We start from the raw sequence: 16832 nt of genomic DNA, 5'->3' as shown, positions 1-16832 counted from the left end.
TTGGGCCCGGTGGGGCGGCGCGGCGGGCCCGGCTGTGGTGGGCGGCCGGCGGTGACGGGCGGGGTGTGGTGTGGTGTGGTGTCCCTTGGCAGGGTGTGAGGCGTGACGGTCGGGCCCGGCAGAGGGTCCCGCGGAGCAGCGCGCCGCCGTGGATGAGAGGTAGGGGCCGGGGCAAGGCGGGAGGGCCCCGCGGTGCTGGGAGGGGCCTCCGCGCCGCCGCCGAGGGCCGTTGAGCTCCTGCCGTGCTCCGGAAGGGCACACCTGAGGGCGGCCTTGCGACAGCGGCCGCCCCGGAGGCCGGCGGGTCGGTGCGGCGGGCCCGGTTCCCCGCGGGAGGCGCCGCCTCGGCCGCGCCGGGCCAGTCCGCCCGCCGGCCCGTATAGCCTGTGTCTCCTTTACCTCAGTCTCGTTGGGAGAGAGGAGGTCCCCGAACCCGGCTGGGAGCCATGGCCGCGGTGGTGGCCAAGCGCGAGGGGCCGCAGTTCATCAGCGAAGCGGCGGTGCGGGGGAACGCCGCCATCCTGGACTATTGCCGGACGTCGGTCTCGGCCCTGTCGGGCGCCACGGCGGGGATCCTCGGCCTGACCGGCCTGCACGGCTTCATCTTCTACTTCCTGGCTTCCGTCCTCCTCTCCGTGCTCTTGGTGTTAAAAGCCGGACGGCGGTGGAATAAGTACTTTAAATCCCGAAGGCCGCTTTTCACGGGGGGGCTTATAGGAGGGCTCTTCACATATGTCCTGTTCTGGACTTTCCTGTACGGCATGGTTCATGTCTACTAAACCAACTAGGAGCCATGTTAGCTGCTGTGGTTTTTAATGAAGCGGGAGGACTGTTGCCAAAAGTCATCTACACAACTAGGCCAGCTTACCTTTTAAACCGTTGTTCATCGCTTGTATTGTTAATACTGTCAGTAAATTATGTCCAAGTACAAATGAATCAGTAGTACTGTTCTAATTAAACTGAATGTGAAACACCACTTGGATGCTTTCGATGAATATTTGTCTGGTGGTTAAGGAATAACTTCTGTGCCTAATTGCAGGCACAACGGTGGGTTTTGGTTAATGTAGTTACTTGTATCCTTTGCGTTTTGGATAAGACGCACCACTTACAGTCCCTTCTAGATTTGCTGCCTGTCCTTACGCACAAATACTGATGAAAGCAGCACTTTTAAAAAAATAATCCACTGACACAAGGATATACTGCACAGTAGCATGTAATTAAGTGTATGTAAAGGTTTGGTACAGAAATGTAATTGAGTTGCTAGTGCAAACATTACTTCCACGATTGCTATATATACACGCTATCAATAAACAGCATTGTCACGGGTACTTGTCACTGGCATACACAGAGTAATAAATAATTGTATTTAATCATGCTCTCGCATGTCACACACTGTGCTCCTTTTTAGTACCGTCGTGTCCTGTGAAACACAACCAACCAACCAAGTGCAGGGTCTGTACTGAACACACCTGTAAGCCCCTTGGCATTGTCTGTAACCGAACAGTGCGTTGCTGTGGTTCCGTGTGTCTCTGGCAGGAGCAGAAAGGAAAATGATCGCCCACCGTCCAGGCGGTATCTGTGCTCTTGACCTGCTTGTGCAAACGTAGCATTTGTAGACTCATTTGAACGTAGTAATTGAACTCTTGTACAACAACTGGGTTTTGTATTTTCTTCTACAAACACACACTGCTCCATCCGGGTAACTCTGTTCTTTGAATCAGTCATTGCTTCACCAGAACGCTGTAAGATATTCCCTTTTTCTTTGTACAAAGATTTTACAACATCATGTTCTGTATTTAAAAGTATTTTACAGAAAAATCAATTTCTGGTGAAATGCAGTGTTATAAAAAAGGTGGATTTGCTACTATAAACATTGCCTCAGTGATGTTTCCTTTTGGGGGAAGACGACGATCAAGGTTTGAATTGCCTCAGTACTGTACGCTTTGACGGATTCACCCCATCAGAAAACAACTGGCAGTTGTTAACCCATTAATGGCTATGTTTTATACACCTGTACTGTTCACATACTTTCTAAACACTTAATTGACTTGTTTAGCGTAAGCATGTGTCACAAAGAGAAAGCGGTAGGTGCAACCTAAAGAACACACCTTACAGAAGAGACTTGGAGAACACTGCCCTAAAGGGACAAATTTTATTGCTGTACGTTAAATAGAAGGAAAAAGAAAGGTCAAAGAAACAAGCTCCTGAGATGGAATCTGATTATGTTTTATTAACAGCAATGGTTGTGGGAAGCATGTTAAACAGAAGGGAAATTTTCTAGGGATTTTGGAGGCCTGAAGCCCCTGAAGACTTAAATTCAGGAAGTTGCTTTTGTCATCTAACAAGAGGATGTTGTTTTGTCAAGTGGAATACTCCGTCTCCATGAGTTGTGCCTTAGCCTGATGCCACCTGTGGGGTTCACCACGTGTTTCACCATCTAGAAATTACTCAAGTAGAATTAAGCTCTGGCAGGCAGAAGCCTGGGCTGTTTTATTGGCGTGGCGGTTCTACACACGTTAACTCACGTTTGCAAGAGGAGAGACTTCGGGCATGAAGAGATGAGGCTCTGGGTGCACTTATAGCAAAGGTACACAGCTTACCCTAAATAAGTTCACTAACAAAGGTGAGTTTTAATTTAGAATCAACCTGTACCTCAGAGTAACCACCTTAGAGGAGTTAAGGCGGAGTGAGTGCAGTTTGCCTGGTCCGGCTGTGTGTGACGCTCGAGCAGAGCCGCCCTCTGTCACACCACCCTCCCTACAGCTCTCCTGGCAGTACGTAAGGACGCTGCAGCAGGAATCCTTTAAATCTCGATATTCAGGGAGTGCACAGAAACACTCAATGTTTGTCACGGTGGCTGCTGATCCACGGCGACCTGGCGGCATGTGCAGAACACTCTGATCAGTCTGTACCAAGCCACGGGGTGGAAGCCTTAAATGAAAGGACTAATATTTCAAAAATACTCAAATATTCCTGTCAGCTCAAGCAAACGCAAACCTTAAAAGTAAACAATGATATTCTAGAAGCGCTTTTCTGAGATTAGTTACATCCCCATATGAACATAAATTCACAAAATGGGCAGCAATGAGACTCATTTCTCTATTGAGAAACAAAGAAGCACTTGTAGTTCTTGGAAGTTACCAGAGTGCTGAAGTAGTGGACAACCATCTAACTTCTCCTCCTGTTGGTGTATGTGGAAGAACCTGGCAAAATCTGTTTTACCTGTTGGAGCTCCCCTTTTCAGTCTCTGCAGGCTGGGCACCCTACAGCTCAGGGCACTGCAAAAAACAGCAGAGGCGTTAAGTTCCCCGTCCGGATCTCCCCACCGCGAGCAATTGGTGAGTGATGCAAAAAGGACAATCCTGGGCAAACGAAACCAGGCGCTGAACAAAGGAGGGAGAACTAAGACCATCCCTGTGCCGATTCCTCCCACTGCCACGTTGCTTTCCAGTGCGCTGACCCCCTTTTCCCCCCACGCTCAACCACAAACACCCCTCTCCCTGCCTGCTGCGACCTGCTCCGTGCTCTGCAGTCTCGGTTCTCCGGGCCACCTGCACATGGAGACGGTGGGCAGCGGGTGACGTACCGGGGACCCAGCCGTGGCTGAACGGATCCTCCATTCATCGCTGCAGCAGGACCTTCTCCTGCCATTCCTGAGAGGAGCAGAGCACCTTGTCGCAGCTGCTGCTGCGAAGGCTTTTCCCAGAGGAGCAGCATTTCTAGCCCTAACGGTGACACGCAGCGCAGTAAGAGTAACCGCCCCCACTGTGACGGGCGTTGTAGGACAATAATCCCCTTTCCCTGCACTCAGGGCTGCCGAAATGCTGCGTCTCCTTGCACTTCCCGACAAGAGCATCCCGCTGCTTTACAGCTGATCCTGCAGGTAACACGAGCGAGGGCTGGAAGCGGTGGCCACAAGCCAGTGGAGCAGGAGACAGTTGAGCCTCAGCCCTCCTCAAGGTGCCAGTGGCGTTTCACAGCACGGCTCTTCACACGTGGAAGCGAAGCACAGCCCTGGGATAACGCTGGCTATGGATGTAGGTACAGATCTATCTATCAATAGATATAAAAACATTCATTCGGTGCCTTCTTTTTCCTTTTATAAAATCCTTTTATAAATCCATAGTGCTGGCACACTGTTGCAAGCTCAGGATACCAGAGAACATTTCAGGGAAAGAAGGGTGGTCTTTAAGGGACTTTTTTCCCTCTGGGAATCCCGATGACAGCCAGTAGATCTGATCTGGGGTATCTCCACCACCCAGTCCTGGTGTGACTCCACACCTGCGTCATTTCCTGGCCCACGAGTCCAGCTGGAGACCCATCGCTGTGCCTAGAGTGCACCGAGCTGGTCGGGGCTCTGGTTCCCGTTCAGCGTGGGGCTGGATAACGATTTCCTGGAACTGGACCTGAGGAAACAAGCAAAGGTGACAGACGAGGCTGTTTCTCTTGCAGGAGCAACGTGGGCAAGAGGTTCCCAGCAGGACTGTCACAAAGGCCGCCACCCTCCGTACAGCTGAAGCCCCAGCTCCCAGCTTCAGGAGGCTCTGGAGCTGCCCCAATTCCATCCCTGGTCATTACGGGCCAACAGTGCGAGGCCAGTTATAGCTCCCCCATGGCACAGCAGGTCCCTTTGCTCCCCAGCAACTGCAGCAATGAATTACGGAGAGAGGGGGGAACTTGGCCAAACTCCTTTGGAGTTGGCCTTTGTTTGTTGTTTGCCATTAATGTTTACTGTGTTCCCATATTCTCCCTCTATTTCTGTCAGTCCTAACTAAAGCCATTACATTTAAACACCAAAGCCAAGCCCACTTACTTTACTTCCTCGTACTTTTTGCCTCGATAAAAGTTACTCTTTTTAATCAGATACAGCAACACCAGGTCACAAAAGAAAGCTCCCTGCAAACAGAAAGAACTTGGGGTTGATCTTTAGAGAAGAAGAGGAAGTTTTCTGCTCCCGTTAGCAATGAGCATTAATTAAGAATAAGTTGTAGAAGCTGCATTTCCCTTCATGCTCCATGTAGCCTTAGGGGTATTTAGACTACACGGTACATAAATAAATGGCTTTAAGACAGGAGACAGGCACACCCCCGATGAGCAGAGTAGCAAAAACTCTACTGCAGAACCAAGCGTCCCATTTTACCCTCGTAACAGCTGAACGAGGGACCTGGGCCCCAACACGTCCCTTCAAGAAAATCCACTCACTCACCGCTCCCATGAGAGCAAGCCCCGAACCGATATTGATAATGGTGGGAATGATGTTAAATTTCCCTGCCTAAAAGAAAAAAGAACTTGGTGAAAGAACAACCTGAGAAACAAACCGAAGGGTGTGGGTGTACGCGGGGGAAGCTCCCGGTGCCTGTGGGTGTGTTGCGTTAGCAACAAACAGGCGCAACCACAGGAGATTTGCAGTGAACGATCTTGGAGGCTAAAGGTCTGCGTGTGTCTTGGATCCAACTGTCCGTGGCTGCATTTCTGAGCTTGCGTCATCCCTGGATTAGGTTTCTTTTTTCTGCAGAGCATACACATGGAAAACAAGGCTCTGGGGCATATTTACTTCTGTCGGACTCTACACGAGCCTGGTTTTAGGTAGAAAGGCTGCGGACTCCTCTGCACGCAAGGTCATCTCCTTTCTTACATAGGGTCAGCTCCACCTGGATGAACAGCAGGAGCCCTTTCCTACCACAAGCCAGAGAGGCTGTTCTCGTCCCAGAGGCTCCTTCCACTGAGAAACGTCCCCCACCTCTTTTCTCTCCAGGCTCTGAAATACTCTGCCCTGGCACCTCACCTTGCCATTCACCATCACATCGAAGCGGATCCCATACGCTTTAATGAGCGTCCGGTAGTCGACCCCCTCAGCGTCCCGGTAATATTTGGCAAACCTGGAATACAACAATGCCAATTTTAACTCCATCATCTGCCCCCCCCACAAGAACCCACCTGAATTCACCTCTCTCTCTTCAAACAGATCCGTTCCCCGACCACAAACAGCTCTAGTTTGACAGGCGTGTGGCTCCCCCCCTCCACTGAAGCCCCGTGCCTGGCTGGGGCAGCGCCGGGCACGGTCTGGTGCTACTTCACCCCCGACCTCCAGCATCTGCGAGTCAAACCAGCTCAGCCCGACTGCGGTACTGCATCGTATTCTCCTCTTCACTCACCTGAAGTTGTACCCAGAAGAGACGGACTTTTCTGAAAACTTGTTATCCAGCCGGCTAAAAGAATAGTGAGGATTACATTCAGAAGGGGCTTTATCAAGATCACAGTTCCATTCAATCTGAATTCCTATCACACCACCCTTAACGAAAGAGAGAGACAGTGTGAGTTTTTTAAGCTTAAATCAATTAATTTGTCTTCAAGTTTGTCAGATGCTTGGGCAAGTTTTCCCCGGGGACAAGAACAGCTGCATTTCTGGTCACAGACACGAGCACACACATTCTGGATGGGCTGAGTTCAGTTTGTATTCGTCACATTATTCTACACACAACCCTAGCTGTCCCTGTGCCGAGGAGGAGGTTTGTCCAGCCAGGACACTGATTGCATTAATTTAAGTGGCTGTAACGCACTTCAATGGGGAAGATGCTCTTTTATGCAGGGATGAGGGTCACAGGTGCAGAAGCCAGCGTGAAGCCTGCGCTCTTCTCACCCCACGCTTCCCGGGATGCCTCGACTGGCTCCATCTCCCTGCCCTGGGCAACGCACACCGGGTCGCAGCCTGTTTGGGGCTGCAGCCCCAGGCCTCCATGCAGAAATGTGTCTGCTCCCCGCAGGGGAAGCCTCCCGGGGTGTTGTCTGAGCAGAGGAGCCCCACCGGCCTTCCAGAGTTCTGTGTTTAAATTGATGGTGTAATAATGTTGAAATTAAACAAAGAAACCCCTCTGGCAGAGCAGCCGTTTGGGCAGCCCTGAAAAACAGATAACTGACCTGAGATAATCACCTCTTCCAGAGGGCCTACATGGCCCTGCCTCCCATTCCCTGGGGACAGGATAAAAGGGACCAGTGCGACTTTAAGCACCAGCATCCCTCCACTGCTCCCTGGACAGGAGGCAGATCCCTGGGCAGTCACCAGTGCCTCTCCTCACGGCCACCCAGCAAGCGGTACGGCCAGCTGGGAAGCCACACGAGCCCGAGGGGCTCCTACCTCCAAGGCCATTTCCTGGAAGTCGCTCCCAGCCCACCGGACGATGTTTCCCAGGAGGAAGATGGGGCAGTAGGGATGCTCCATGCTGTAGCGGCAGCTCTTCAGGTAGGACTCGTTGTTGGTTGCCAGCACGTTCATCCTGCATGTCGGGAAGAGGGAGATCCACCTTGTCTCCCTCTCTGCCTGCCCGCACAGCCTGTGCCACCAAGACTGCAGAGACAAGAGCCTTCTCCAACACCCCTCACACGCAACAGAAATGGCACCTTGCCACCAGCCTTGTCACCCTGCGAGCCTCTCCACTGCTGGCCCAGGGAAAGCAGCCTGCCACACAAAAATGACCTCCAGGCCAGACGGGCACCAGGCCACCTGAATCCGGGCTCAAGAAAAGACTCACACGCAGCAGGTGGCCAGGGTGCTCCAGGGCCACCTGGCTCTCTCAAGGAAAGAGAACAAAGATGCCAGCAATGCCTAGCTGAGCCTGGAGAATAGCAAGAGCATGCTCCTGTCCACATTTCTTTATTTTGTTCATACTGTAGCAGCAAATGCAAACAAATATTTTTAAATTTGCGTTTTCCCAGCCTTGTCCAGGCACCTTCATTTTTATGGAAGAGGAGGAATATCTGGGAGCAGAAGCAGCTTGGGAACCTGCCTATGCACTAGCTGGTGGCCAGATCCATCTGCCTTAGAAGCCCTGGCGCACCCCACGCTGTAGGAGCCATCACAGACCTCATTTGGTGAAGGACAGTTTTATCCCAGTTGTGCTCTGAGAAGCTCCAAGTCCTCATTATCTCCTTGCTTCCTTGAAGCTAAAGGCCTCTCCCTGCGCCACAGAAGAGGGAATATCCACCTCCCCGCCCCAACCCTCGGGCAGGAGGAGGACAGTGGAGCAAACCGAGGTTATTGGCTCTGTGACGGAGAGGACAGGGGGATCTCCGAGCACCTGCACTTACTTGGAGAACTTAAACTTGGGGAAGCGGATTGAGTTCTTGATGTAAACAGTGAAGTTTTCTGCGCTGGCAAGAAGTGGTTTCCTGGAAGAGAAGGGTTTGTTATCTGTTTTAAATCTGTACCCTGCCCACATGTTTAAACTGGACTTGCCATTTTAGAAACAGCTAGGTTTCACCCCATGGCACTAGGCCAGCCATGCCACCTTCCCCACGCTGCCAGCGAGGAGCTGGTGAGGAGCACGCGGGCTGAGGGATGCCCTGGGAGCTGGGAACAGCCCTGGGGCAGCCAGCGAGCCGAGCAGGGGGGAGCAGAGGGACAGTCCTGCCAGGGGGCCGTGCGGAGCTCCCTCCTGCGCTGGAACAGCCAACATTCAAGCGAGGGTGCAAGCAGAGGGAACCCAGAAACCGCCCCGAGTGACACACAAGCCAAGCAACTCAAGCTTGGAAACAGCACAGGACGGCCACGTACTTGGGCTTGGATCTTTTCTCCACTGGGCACCAGGCCAGCACCTCACAAGTCCCTCTGACGCTGTCCCTGTCTTTCAAACAACGGCCAGTCTTAACCCCTGCAGCACAGACATCACAGAAAAGGTCACACGGAGCAGCCACCTCCTCTCCTTGCCTACAGGGCACACAAAAATCAGATGCTTTTCACTGCCACCTCCTCCCTGCTGTGAAAGGGCCTCCCAGTGGGAACAACCACTCTCTTGTTGCGTCTCTGAGCAGCCCGGGGTGCTCTGGCCCAGCCACCGCAGAGCTGTAAGCAAGGCGGCAATCTTAATAAAGGATGGAAAAGAAAAGAAAGTCCCTTCCACCCTCTGTAATCAGAGATCTCTGGGGTTGTAACCTGCCTCTACCAGACACAGAGCAGGAGGAAGGACCTTTCCCTTACCATTGCCAGCCACCACTGCTTCTCCTGCCGGGCAGTCCTCATCCTTGTAACACAGGGCGTCAGGAATGCTGGCACTCTGCAAAGCAGAAGAGGACAGAATCATAGAATCATAGAATCATAGAATTGCTGAGGTTGGAAGGGACCTTTAAGATCATCGAGTCCAACCTTTAGCCTACCCTGACAAGAGCCACTTCTAAACCATGTCCCTCAGTGCCCCATCTACCCTTTTTTTAAACACCTCCAGAGATGGTGAATCCACCACCTCCCTGGGCAGCCTATTCCAATGTTTAATAACCCTTTCAGTGAAAAAATGTCTCCTAATATCTAATCTAAACCTCCCCTGACGTAACTTGAACCCGTTTCCCCTCGTCCTATCACTTGTCACCAGGGAGAAGAGGTCAGCCCCCATCTCTCTACAACCTCCTTTCAGGTAGTTGTAGAGGGTGATAAGGTCTCCCCTCAGCCTCCTCTTCCAGGCTAAACAACCCCAGCTCCCTCAGTCGTTCCTCATAAGGTTTGTCCTCCAGGCCCCTCACCAGAAGTGAGACCCGCGACAGGACATGAGACTCAGAGGGGTAAGAAAGTGTCGCGGATGGGGGGGTGAGTCCTCCACAGGATGGTGAGCACTGAAAAGGCGCAGCTGAAGTGGTCACTGCAGGTCGCGTGCAAACAGCTCAACAGTATCACGCCACCAGCAACACCACGGTTCAGCCATGATGTCCTGCTTTTGGGCTCTGCTCAGTCTGGAGAGGGACAGGCTGTGGAAAAACCCAGACATCACCTACCACTCACCAAGGCCAAGCAGGAGGCCACAGTGCTTCACCTTAAGAGATAACCCTACCTTTGATTTAAGCTACAAGCTCTCTGAGATCAAAATTACCCTTCCCTTGGCTGCACACTGGGTTCATGCAGCCACTAGAGGACAGCCGCGTCCTGAGCAAGCAAGCTGCGCTCTCGGCCTGGGCCACCCCTCTGCTTGTGGCGTGGAAGATGAATCACTGCTACATGGAGACCACACTCCCCGGATGGCCGGTGTCCTCCTCCCCTGGGCTCCAGCCCACTCTGAACCACATCTCCACAGAGGACATTTCAATATGACATGGAAAGACCTCATGCCTTTGGCCCGTAAGGCACGTTCTGGAAGGCAGTAAGCACCCTCCCATGTCCTGAAGGTAACGAAGGCTGGAATGTTCAGCCCTTCCCAGGATGGGGCTCTTAGAAAGTCTCCTCTACCCATAACTAGGCTGAGTCACCCCAAAGTTGTTTCCCGTGGCCTTTTCTGACCCTGAGCAATCACTGTTCTGGTCTGATCTCCATCTGGGCAGATGTCCAACACCTTCAACTAAAGTCAGCAAGACTCTACATGAGCAGTGCCTCTGGGAATTAAGACAGCTGAACCTCCCAGGTTTGCAGCAACCAGTCCGATTTTCCCAACTGAGATATTGCACTACAGAGAAAAACCGTTCGCCTTCCATCCTTCCTGCGTTCGTTGCTCCCCAGGTGTCCTCTGTCAGTTCTTACCCCCAGTTTTGTAGGGGTCGGGGGGCCAAGGGGCTCAGTTCTTCCTACCTCAGGACACGTGGCTTGCCTCTGGTTTGGGGTCACGATCAGATTCGTCATGACAAAGAAGACGCTTTCACCCTAGGATAAATAAAGTAAGCAGGAAGGGTTAGAAAACCGGTTTTACTCTTAAAGTACCTGTTACAAGGAGGATGCAGCTCTCTGCAGGCCAGTACCACCTCCCTCTCTCCTGATGCTTTACAGGCTGAGATACAACAGTGCCCTTTGGGTGGATGTTTGTTTGGATGAGGCTGGTGGGTCTCTGTGGTTTTAAGGGTTCTGCTTCAGAGACTGTGTTAAATGGGCGAGCAGGACTGCCGAGCCTTGCCCCGCTGGCTGCTCCACAAGCACTTGTCAGCTTTTTCCATAAGGACACGGTGCCCGGTCAGGGATGAAAGGCCCCGTCCCGTGCAGAGCCGTGGGTGTTTGTTCTCAGCCAGGGTCAGGCTGTTAGGAGCCCGTGCTCACGGAGCAAGGCAGCAGGGCACAGCGCAGGAGCAGATTTAGCACAACACCGCGGACATGCGACAAAACAACACAGAGTAAGAGAGAGAACACACATCCCTCTGTTGAGCCATTGGGATGACTGTCTGAGACATGCAAGGAGAGACTTGACTGCATCTTCACCCCTAAACCCCTTATTTCTGGCAGTGTAGTGTTTCCTCTGTATTTAGGCAAAGCCCCAATACGCCTGGCTGACTCCTCTCCTGGAGCCTCTTTGCACACTTCCAGCTTCTATTTGGTCCCTTCCCCACATTCAGCAAAAAGTTAAAATAGTTAACGTTTGCCCTGAATGTTTTCCCTTTAACAACCACCCCCCAGGGGTCTAACGCCACGGCGGTTGCTGGAGGCTGATGCACCGGGGCGCAGGGGGGCAGGCTGCAGCCGTGCGGGGTTCAGTGTTGTAGCCTCGTGGCCCAGCCACGTTTGGCTTCGTGATGCCACAGCCCAGACACCTGCACTGCAGCGCGCACCAGCCCAGAGGCAGAGCTGGATTCTTTACTCACACTACAAGCCTCCCAATAAGCCACCTGGCAGCAACAAGACCACTGAGTCACAGGAGAAACATCCGACAAGTTAAAATCCCAGTCAGCGTCACCATTTCCTTGCTGGGTCTGCGCACCAGCCACCCGCTAAGTGTCCTGGGGCCTCCACACAGCTTGAGCAAGAGGCGTTGCAGACACGCTGCCCGGCCTTCCTGCTGCACAGCACGCGGCCGTCTGAGACCCACAGCTCGCACCGAGGCTTGGACTTAAAATTGGTGGAGACGCAGAGCACAGACACGCAGGTCTGAGCAAACACAGGCTGCAGCAGGAGGAAGGTGAACCCTTATTCTTATGTACAGACAAGTGAATTGTTCAATTTACCGCTTTCTGCCCCTTGCCAGCACAAGACCTTGATTTTCCCCTCACGCCTTCCCATGCACATGTGGTGGACACCAGCAAGGGCAAGCACAAACAGCCCCTGGCAAGCACAGCTGGGCAATTCCAACCTGGTGCTGAGTCACATCTGCTGCCATCTCTTCCCCTTCGGCATCAGCTACGCATCTCGCTTTGGCCGAGCCAAGGAAGCAGCAAGGCAGGTTTAGCCAGACACATTTCAAGCAACCCATTACTCAAATCGCACCACATTTTCTTCCCACCTCCCACCCGCCCTGGGCTGCCCCGTGCACGCCTGCTCTAGCCCAGGGATGGAGGCAAGCGGACACTTTGCTCAGCTGAGCAGTCCCACTGAAATCCACAGGACTCCTGCCGCAAAGGTTCTGCTTGCCAAGTGGCACGGGCCTTTGCGAGAGAGACGAGACTGCTTTGATATTTGCTGGAAAGACCTAAGAGAAGGCACAGCATTGCTTTCTTGTAGCCCACCTCCTGCTTATTCATAGAAAAAGACCTGGATACATCACTTCAGCCTTTCCCCCAGCAACCGCGCTGGAAGATGGCCGTTCTGGCTGAACGGCAGAGACAGCAGCAGTGGGGTGATGCCAACCTGTGGAGGGATGACGTAGTCTGCAACATCCCACAGCCTTTCGCCCAGCTCCGAGGTGTTGGTGAAGGCTACCCCTTTCAGCTTGGTGATGACAGAGCTCTGGAGGGATGTGTCTGTGTCCTGATAGCCTTTCTTGACAACAAACACCCACCTGCAAAGACACAGCAGGCAGCGGCGTTAGCAAGCGGGGTCAGGGAACAAGTAAGCCAGGGAAGATTTGCACCAAGGCCAAACACAGTTCAAGGGCAAATCAAAACACGCCAATGACACCAAACCCTCTGCAACTGCTACTACAAATTTAGAACAAGCTCTTTGACACAAGTTGCAGGTATCTACAGCACTGGAGAAAGAGTCGGGACCAAGACCACACACAGGGAAAGGTGCAATAACTGGTCACGGGGTAAAAAACCCAAACTTTCCACCTCCCTGCCCTGTGCTGTGCTCGGCAACCTTGATGGAAAGAGCGGGGGACAGGGCTCTGTGCTCCTCATGATGAAAAATAATATAAGCTTTTGCAAGTTGCAGTGAAGAGTGTAGTTGGTTTCGCCAACACATGACTCACTCCCATTTTAGCAGCCTGCCATTAGGCTACCAGCCCAGCCGCAGACCGTGGCTGGGGAGACGCAGGTGAACTGAATATCACCAACAGGAATCTGCAGGGAATATTCTCAGCTGGATACAGCGTGACGGTAACAACCTGAAGAAGCTGAGGGTGGCAGGGCAGTTTTGGGGGAGGGATGCAGGCTGGAGTGCACTACTGCAGGCGGGGGGGAGAGCAGCCACCTCGGGCTGAGCAGCACCGACAGACGCTGCCCTTCACCTGCTACTTGTGACAAACCTGATTAACAACATTCCCCATCCCTGCGAAGTTTCCTACTTTCCTCTTTTCCCAAGAACAACATTTTTCTCTCCCAGGAGGGCTCAAAAGCAGACCCTTACCTTTGCTGTGGTGAATCCGGGAGGAAATGGTGGCTATGTACAAGAAACAATCTGGAGGGGTTCGATGCCCAGAACCCCCGAGGCAGCCTCTGAACAGGTATGGGTACGTAATCAAGCAGTCAGACATCAGACTAACACTAACGACCTCTGCGACACCCTGTGAGCCCCCAGCCACAGAGGAGTCACTGCAGGACCACTGGTGACAGGGACAAAGGGCTGCAGAAGGCAGCAGATGCCTAGGGAGGAAAACCGCCCGTATGGCCCAGGCAGTCTCTGAACGCTCACGGTCACTGGCCGTGCTGTACCCCTCTTGGACGGAGGATGTGTCCCCAGCAGCGTTATCGACAGGATTCCGCCTGTAGCAGCTAATACATGCCAGACTGCTGAGACTTCGTCTCTGCCCTGCTAACTAAAGCGGGCTCTGGAACTGTACACCTCTCTATAAATAAACCCAGCGCGTAAAAATGACTCTGCTATATTTAATCAGTGAAAACACGAGGTGCGAGAAAGGTGAAGGGACTCAGAAGCACAGGCAGTGAGGGAAAGATTTACAAATCACATTCTGCAAAGCCTCAGAAACTCAGGAAGGAATGGCACAGGCATCACATAGGCGGGATAATTCCAGGTTTGAGCCTGCAAGGAGCACTGCTGTGTTTGTTACGTGTCAGTGTGAGCAGCTTCTTGCAGAACTGGGCCTTTTCTCAGAGGTGCTCCAGCTATCTCCACGCCAACCCTCCCTGCTCTGAAATAAATGCAAGGCATCCGACTTTCACGCCGCCTCAACCTCCACAATCCTGGCTGCTGCAGCCCACTCCGGCAAAGAAATCTGCCACTTTGTGCTCGGTTCCCTCCCGTTTAGACTCGAGCGTGTCATGCAGACGTGCAGATGAGACAGGTTTGTCCCAGGGCTCAGCAACCGTGGCCATAAATGCTATTGTTTCTAATGTGTTACCCTTAGGTGTTAAGGATTGGCACCATTCCCACCAAATACAGACATAAAGGCGTAAATAATGCAGTACAAAGCCATAGTGCTATCTGATCTATTTTTAACCCTACATTAATCTGGAAGGTAGAGCTGAATCTAGCAATCCCCAGCAGGTGAAAAATCAGATATAAGTCTATTAGACATTACAAAACCCAGCTCTATAAACAAACATAATGATCTGCATTAAAATCCTAAGGCATAGCAAGCTGTCGCCGTGTGCGGAGTATCCTACATTAATTTTCATCACAAGGCAGCAAGCAAACGCAATCGAGGCAGTACGCGAAATGCAGGGTGATTCTTACCCCACCAGGTAAGCCAGAATGGAGAGCTGCACCACTCGATAGAGAATCCCCACCTTCTTGTTCTTCGCGATGACGTATTTCTCCGTTTTATAATCAAAAAGCGACAGAAATAAACCCTTCCAAGCCACCTGCCCCATGCTCCCGGCTCACTCGGCAGCGGTGGCTGGAGCAGGCGGCAGCGCCCGCAGCTCGCATTATCCACACGTGCCCCGCATGGAAACCCGACACACCAACCCCTTCGCAGCCAGAGCCTGGTCTCCTCCTCCCGGCAGCCGCGCTCGGGACAGAAACCGGCAGCTGCGCTAACACGAGGTCCTCCCGTAGCTGCTGCCCAGCTAATTTATCCTCTGGGGAAGCCCCCGCGCCTCAGCCTTGCTCCTGAGCTTCATTCTCTCCCCTACGGTCACAAGCTGTTTATAGTGAAACACGCTCTAGCATGAAGCCATGTTGCAGCATCCCAGGTGACAGCGCTATAGTCTCTCACTATTAAGTATTAATAATTTTCTTCAGCCTTTACGTGATGGCAAAGCACCTGGTTAAATTTCTAATTTCTTAAGCGTTTGCAGGAGCAATGAGAACTTGGGTCCTTACCAGACACCCAAAATACCTGCCTGGTTACTACATCTTCCCACCAAAAAAGCCCCAACAACTTAAGAAACTAAAAAATGAATTTGTGTGGGGTTAAGGGATCAATCGCCATCACGTCTCACCCAAATGCAGAGCAAATGCTGAGCTAGGCACATACAGATACAGAACACCGAAACACCAAAGGGAGAGGAACAGTTTAACCCTGACGGAGGGGAGAGGTGTTTGCTAGGCAGTGGCGCAAGAGATGACCCCAGTCTCACAGCGGCATTTGCGTGTGCGAGGACATGAAACGATCGTTACTTAAACCAGGAAAGGCGGACACTGTCTCCTGGCTAAGGAGGGAACAGAATGAGCTCCGAGGCGGAAAATGAAGTAAGCCAGGACCTTCCAGCAGCCTGGCTGAAAGAGTTAACCTACCTCAGCAAGGGGAGATCCAGCAGCAAGCTGGGATCCCAACTGGAGTGTGCCCGTTCCAGGGGGATCCCTCACTGTGCAGGAGATGTCTCCCAGGGGGTTCTTCTGGGATGGGACTGCTCGTAGGCTGACTCTATTAGAGTCCATCAGAGACATGAGGGGGTGTATCAGGCATAAAGCACAGGGTTTACTGCGCTCACGCAGGAGCACCTCATTAGTTCACACCTGGGCACCTAATTAACTCACGGGGCTTTGTCAGGACCAGAAGGCTCTTGGGATTACGCAGTATGGAAGTGTGACACATGCTCGAGCACAGGTCAGGAGAGCGGGTCACGCTATGGAGGCGGCAGGCAGTGCAGTGAGGTGATCTCCTCCAGACACACACCTCTGCCCTACGCAACTCAGAGAATCGTTCTCAAGAACTCAGGTTTTATGAAAATTTTATCCTTCATCCTCTTTAAATTCCATATAAAATTTAAACAGATGGATCAGATTTTTTAATGAGTATGTGACAAGGCTGCTCCAAATCACAAGAGAATCACAAACAGTGTAATAACGAACAAAACGCTACCCTCAAAATACCTCATTTTGTCCCTCATCCTACAGCCATCCCTAGAGTTTCCTTCTGCAGAGCGAAGCAAACCTTTCTCCAGCAACTGCAAAACCAGAGCAGAAACATGCCCGTGGCCTCCTTTTAACCCGGCGGCTGCTGCGCTCCCTGGCTCCAGCCCCGCGGCCAGCGACGGCTTCAGCGTGTGGCCCTTTCACGAGGGGCTCCTGGGCGACGGGCAGGCTGCCCCCCGCTCCTGCACGCCCCCCGGTCGCTCCTCTGGCTGAGGGGTAGCCCCAGTCCTTCTCCCAGACTCTCAGCACAAGCGAAGGGCTGGTCTTGCTCACCTCTCCCACTCCTCATGTCCCCCCCTTTCCCTATCTGCACACCGCACACGGGCAACCCCACTTTATCTCCCAAAACACGCTGGCTGCTCCCCAACACCCCCCTGGAGCCCTGTTTCTCACTCAAACAGCTGGAGCTCATGGTTTCCCTTTTCCTCAAACGATATTTGGGCATTGTATCCACTCCTCC

The 16832-nt window shown here is 52.5% G+C and overlaps 2 protein-coding genes across 6 annotated transcripts; one reads left to right on the top strand and one right to left on the bottom strand.

Annotated features, from left to right (window-relative positions):
* Positions 1-446: 446 nt before the first annotated feature.
* On the top strand, positions 447-1376 carry EMC6 (ER membrane protein complex subunit 6). Its single transcript, XM_074596190.1, has one exon. It carries the CDS (start codon positions 447-449, stop codon positions 777-779), a length of 333 nt encoding a protein of 110 aa, XP_074452291.1. The 3' UTR covers positions 780-1376.
* P2RX5 (purinergic receptor P2X 5) lies at positions 1196-16601 on the bottom strand. 5 transcript variants are annotated; one of them, XR_012588519.1, is made up of 13 exons: positions 14747-15313; positions 12521-12671; positions 10544-10615; positions 8975-9050; positions 8552-8648; positions 8086-8166; positions 7136-7274; positions 6156-6292; positions 5786-5879; positions 5207-5272; positions 4814-4896; positions 3605-4406; positions 1196-3254 (listed from the first exon to the last, which is right to left on the bottom strand). XR_012588519.1 is itself a non-coding variant. In XM_074596161.1 (12 exons), the coding sequence occupies exons 1-12, from the start codon at positions 16345-16347 to the stop codon at positions 4331-4333; spliced, it is 1137 nt and encodes a 378-aa protein (XP_074452262.1). In that variant the 5' UTR covers positions 16348-16601; the 3' UTR covers positions 1196-4330. The 5 variants fall into 5 exon arrangements, 4 of the variants coding, with proteins under 4 accessions (XP_074452262.1, XP_074452259.1, XP_074452260.1 ...); XM_074596161.1 differs by lacking the exon at positions 14747-15313 and adding an exon at positions 16331-16601 and having other exon boundaries at positions 1196-4406; positions 10496-10615; XM_074596158.1 differs by having other exon boundaries at positions 1196-4406; positions 10496-10615; positions 14747-15317.
* Between the last annotated feature and the right edge of the window lie 231 nt (positions 16602-16832).

This window comes from Larus michahellis, chromosome 7, assembly GCF_964199755.1.
Source record: "Larus michahellis chromosome 7, bLarMic1.1, whole genome shotgun sequence".
In the NCBI taxonomy this organism is placed as follows: Eukaryota; Metazoa; Chordata; class Aves; order Charadriiformes; family Laridae; genus Larus; species Larus michahellis.
Note: the sequence above shows the minus strand (reverse complement) of the source record. Positions and strands in the feature narration are given on the sequence as shown.

What these genes read in the sequence shown, in the direction of transcription:
- P2RX5 (XM_074596158.1), bottom strand. Translation starts at nt 14,883, where the DNA reads ATGGGGCAGGTGGCTTGGAAGGGTTTATTTCTGTCGCTTTTTGATTAT. An exon ending in ATGTGATGGTGAATGGCAAG is followed by an intron (nt 5,273 to 5,785) that starts GTGAGGTGCCAG and finishes TTTTTCTTTTAG; the next exon opens with GCAGGGAAATTTAACATCAT. An exon ending in AAAAAGTACGAGGAAGTAAA is followed by an intron (nt 4,407 to 4,813) that starts GTAAGTGGGCTT and finishes TTGTTTCCTCAG; the next exon opens with GTCCAGTTCCAGGAAATCGT.
- EMC6 (XM_074596190.1), top strand. Translation starts at nt 447, where the DNA reads ATGGCCGCGGTGGTGGCCAAGCGCGAGGGGCCGCAGTTCATCAGCGAA.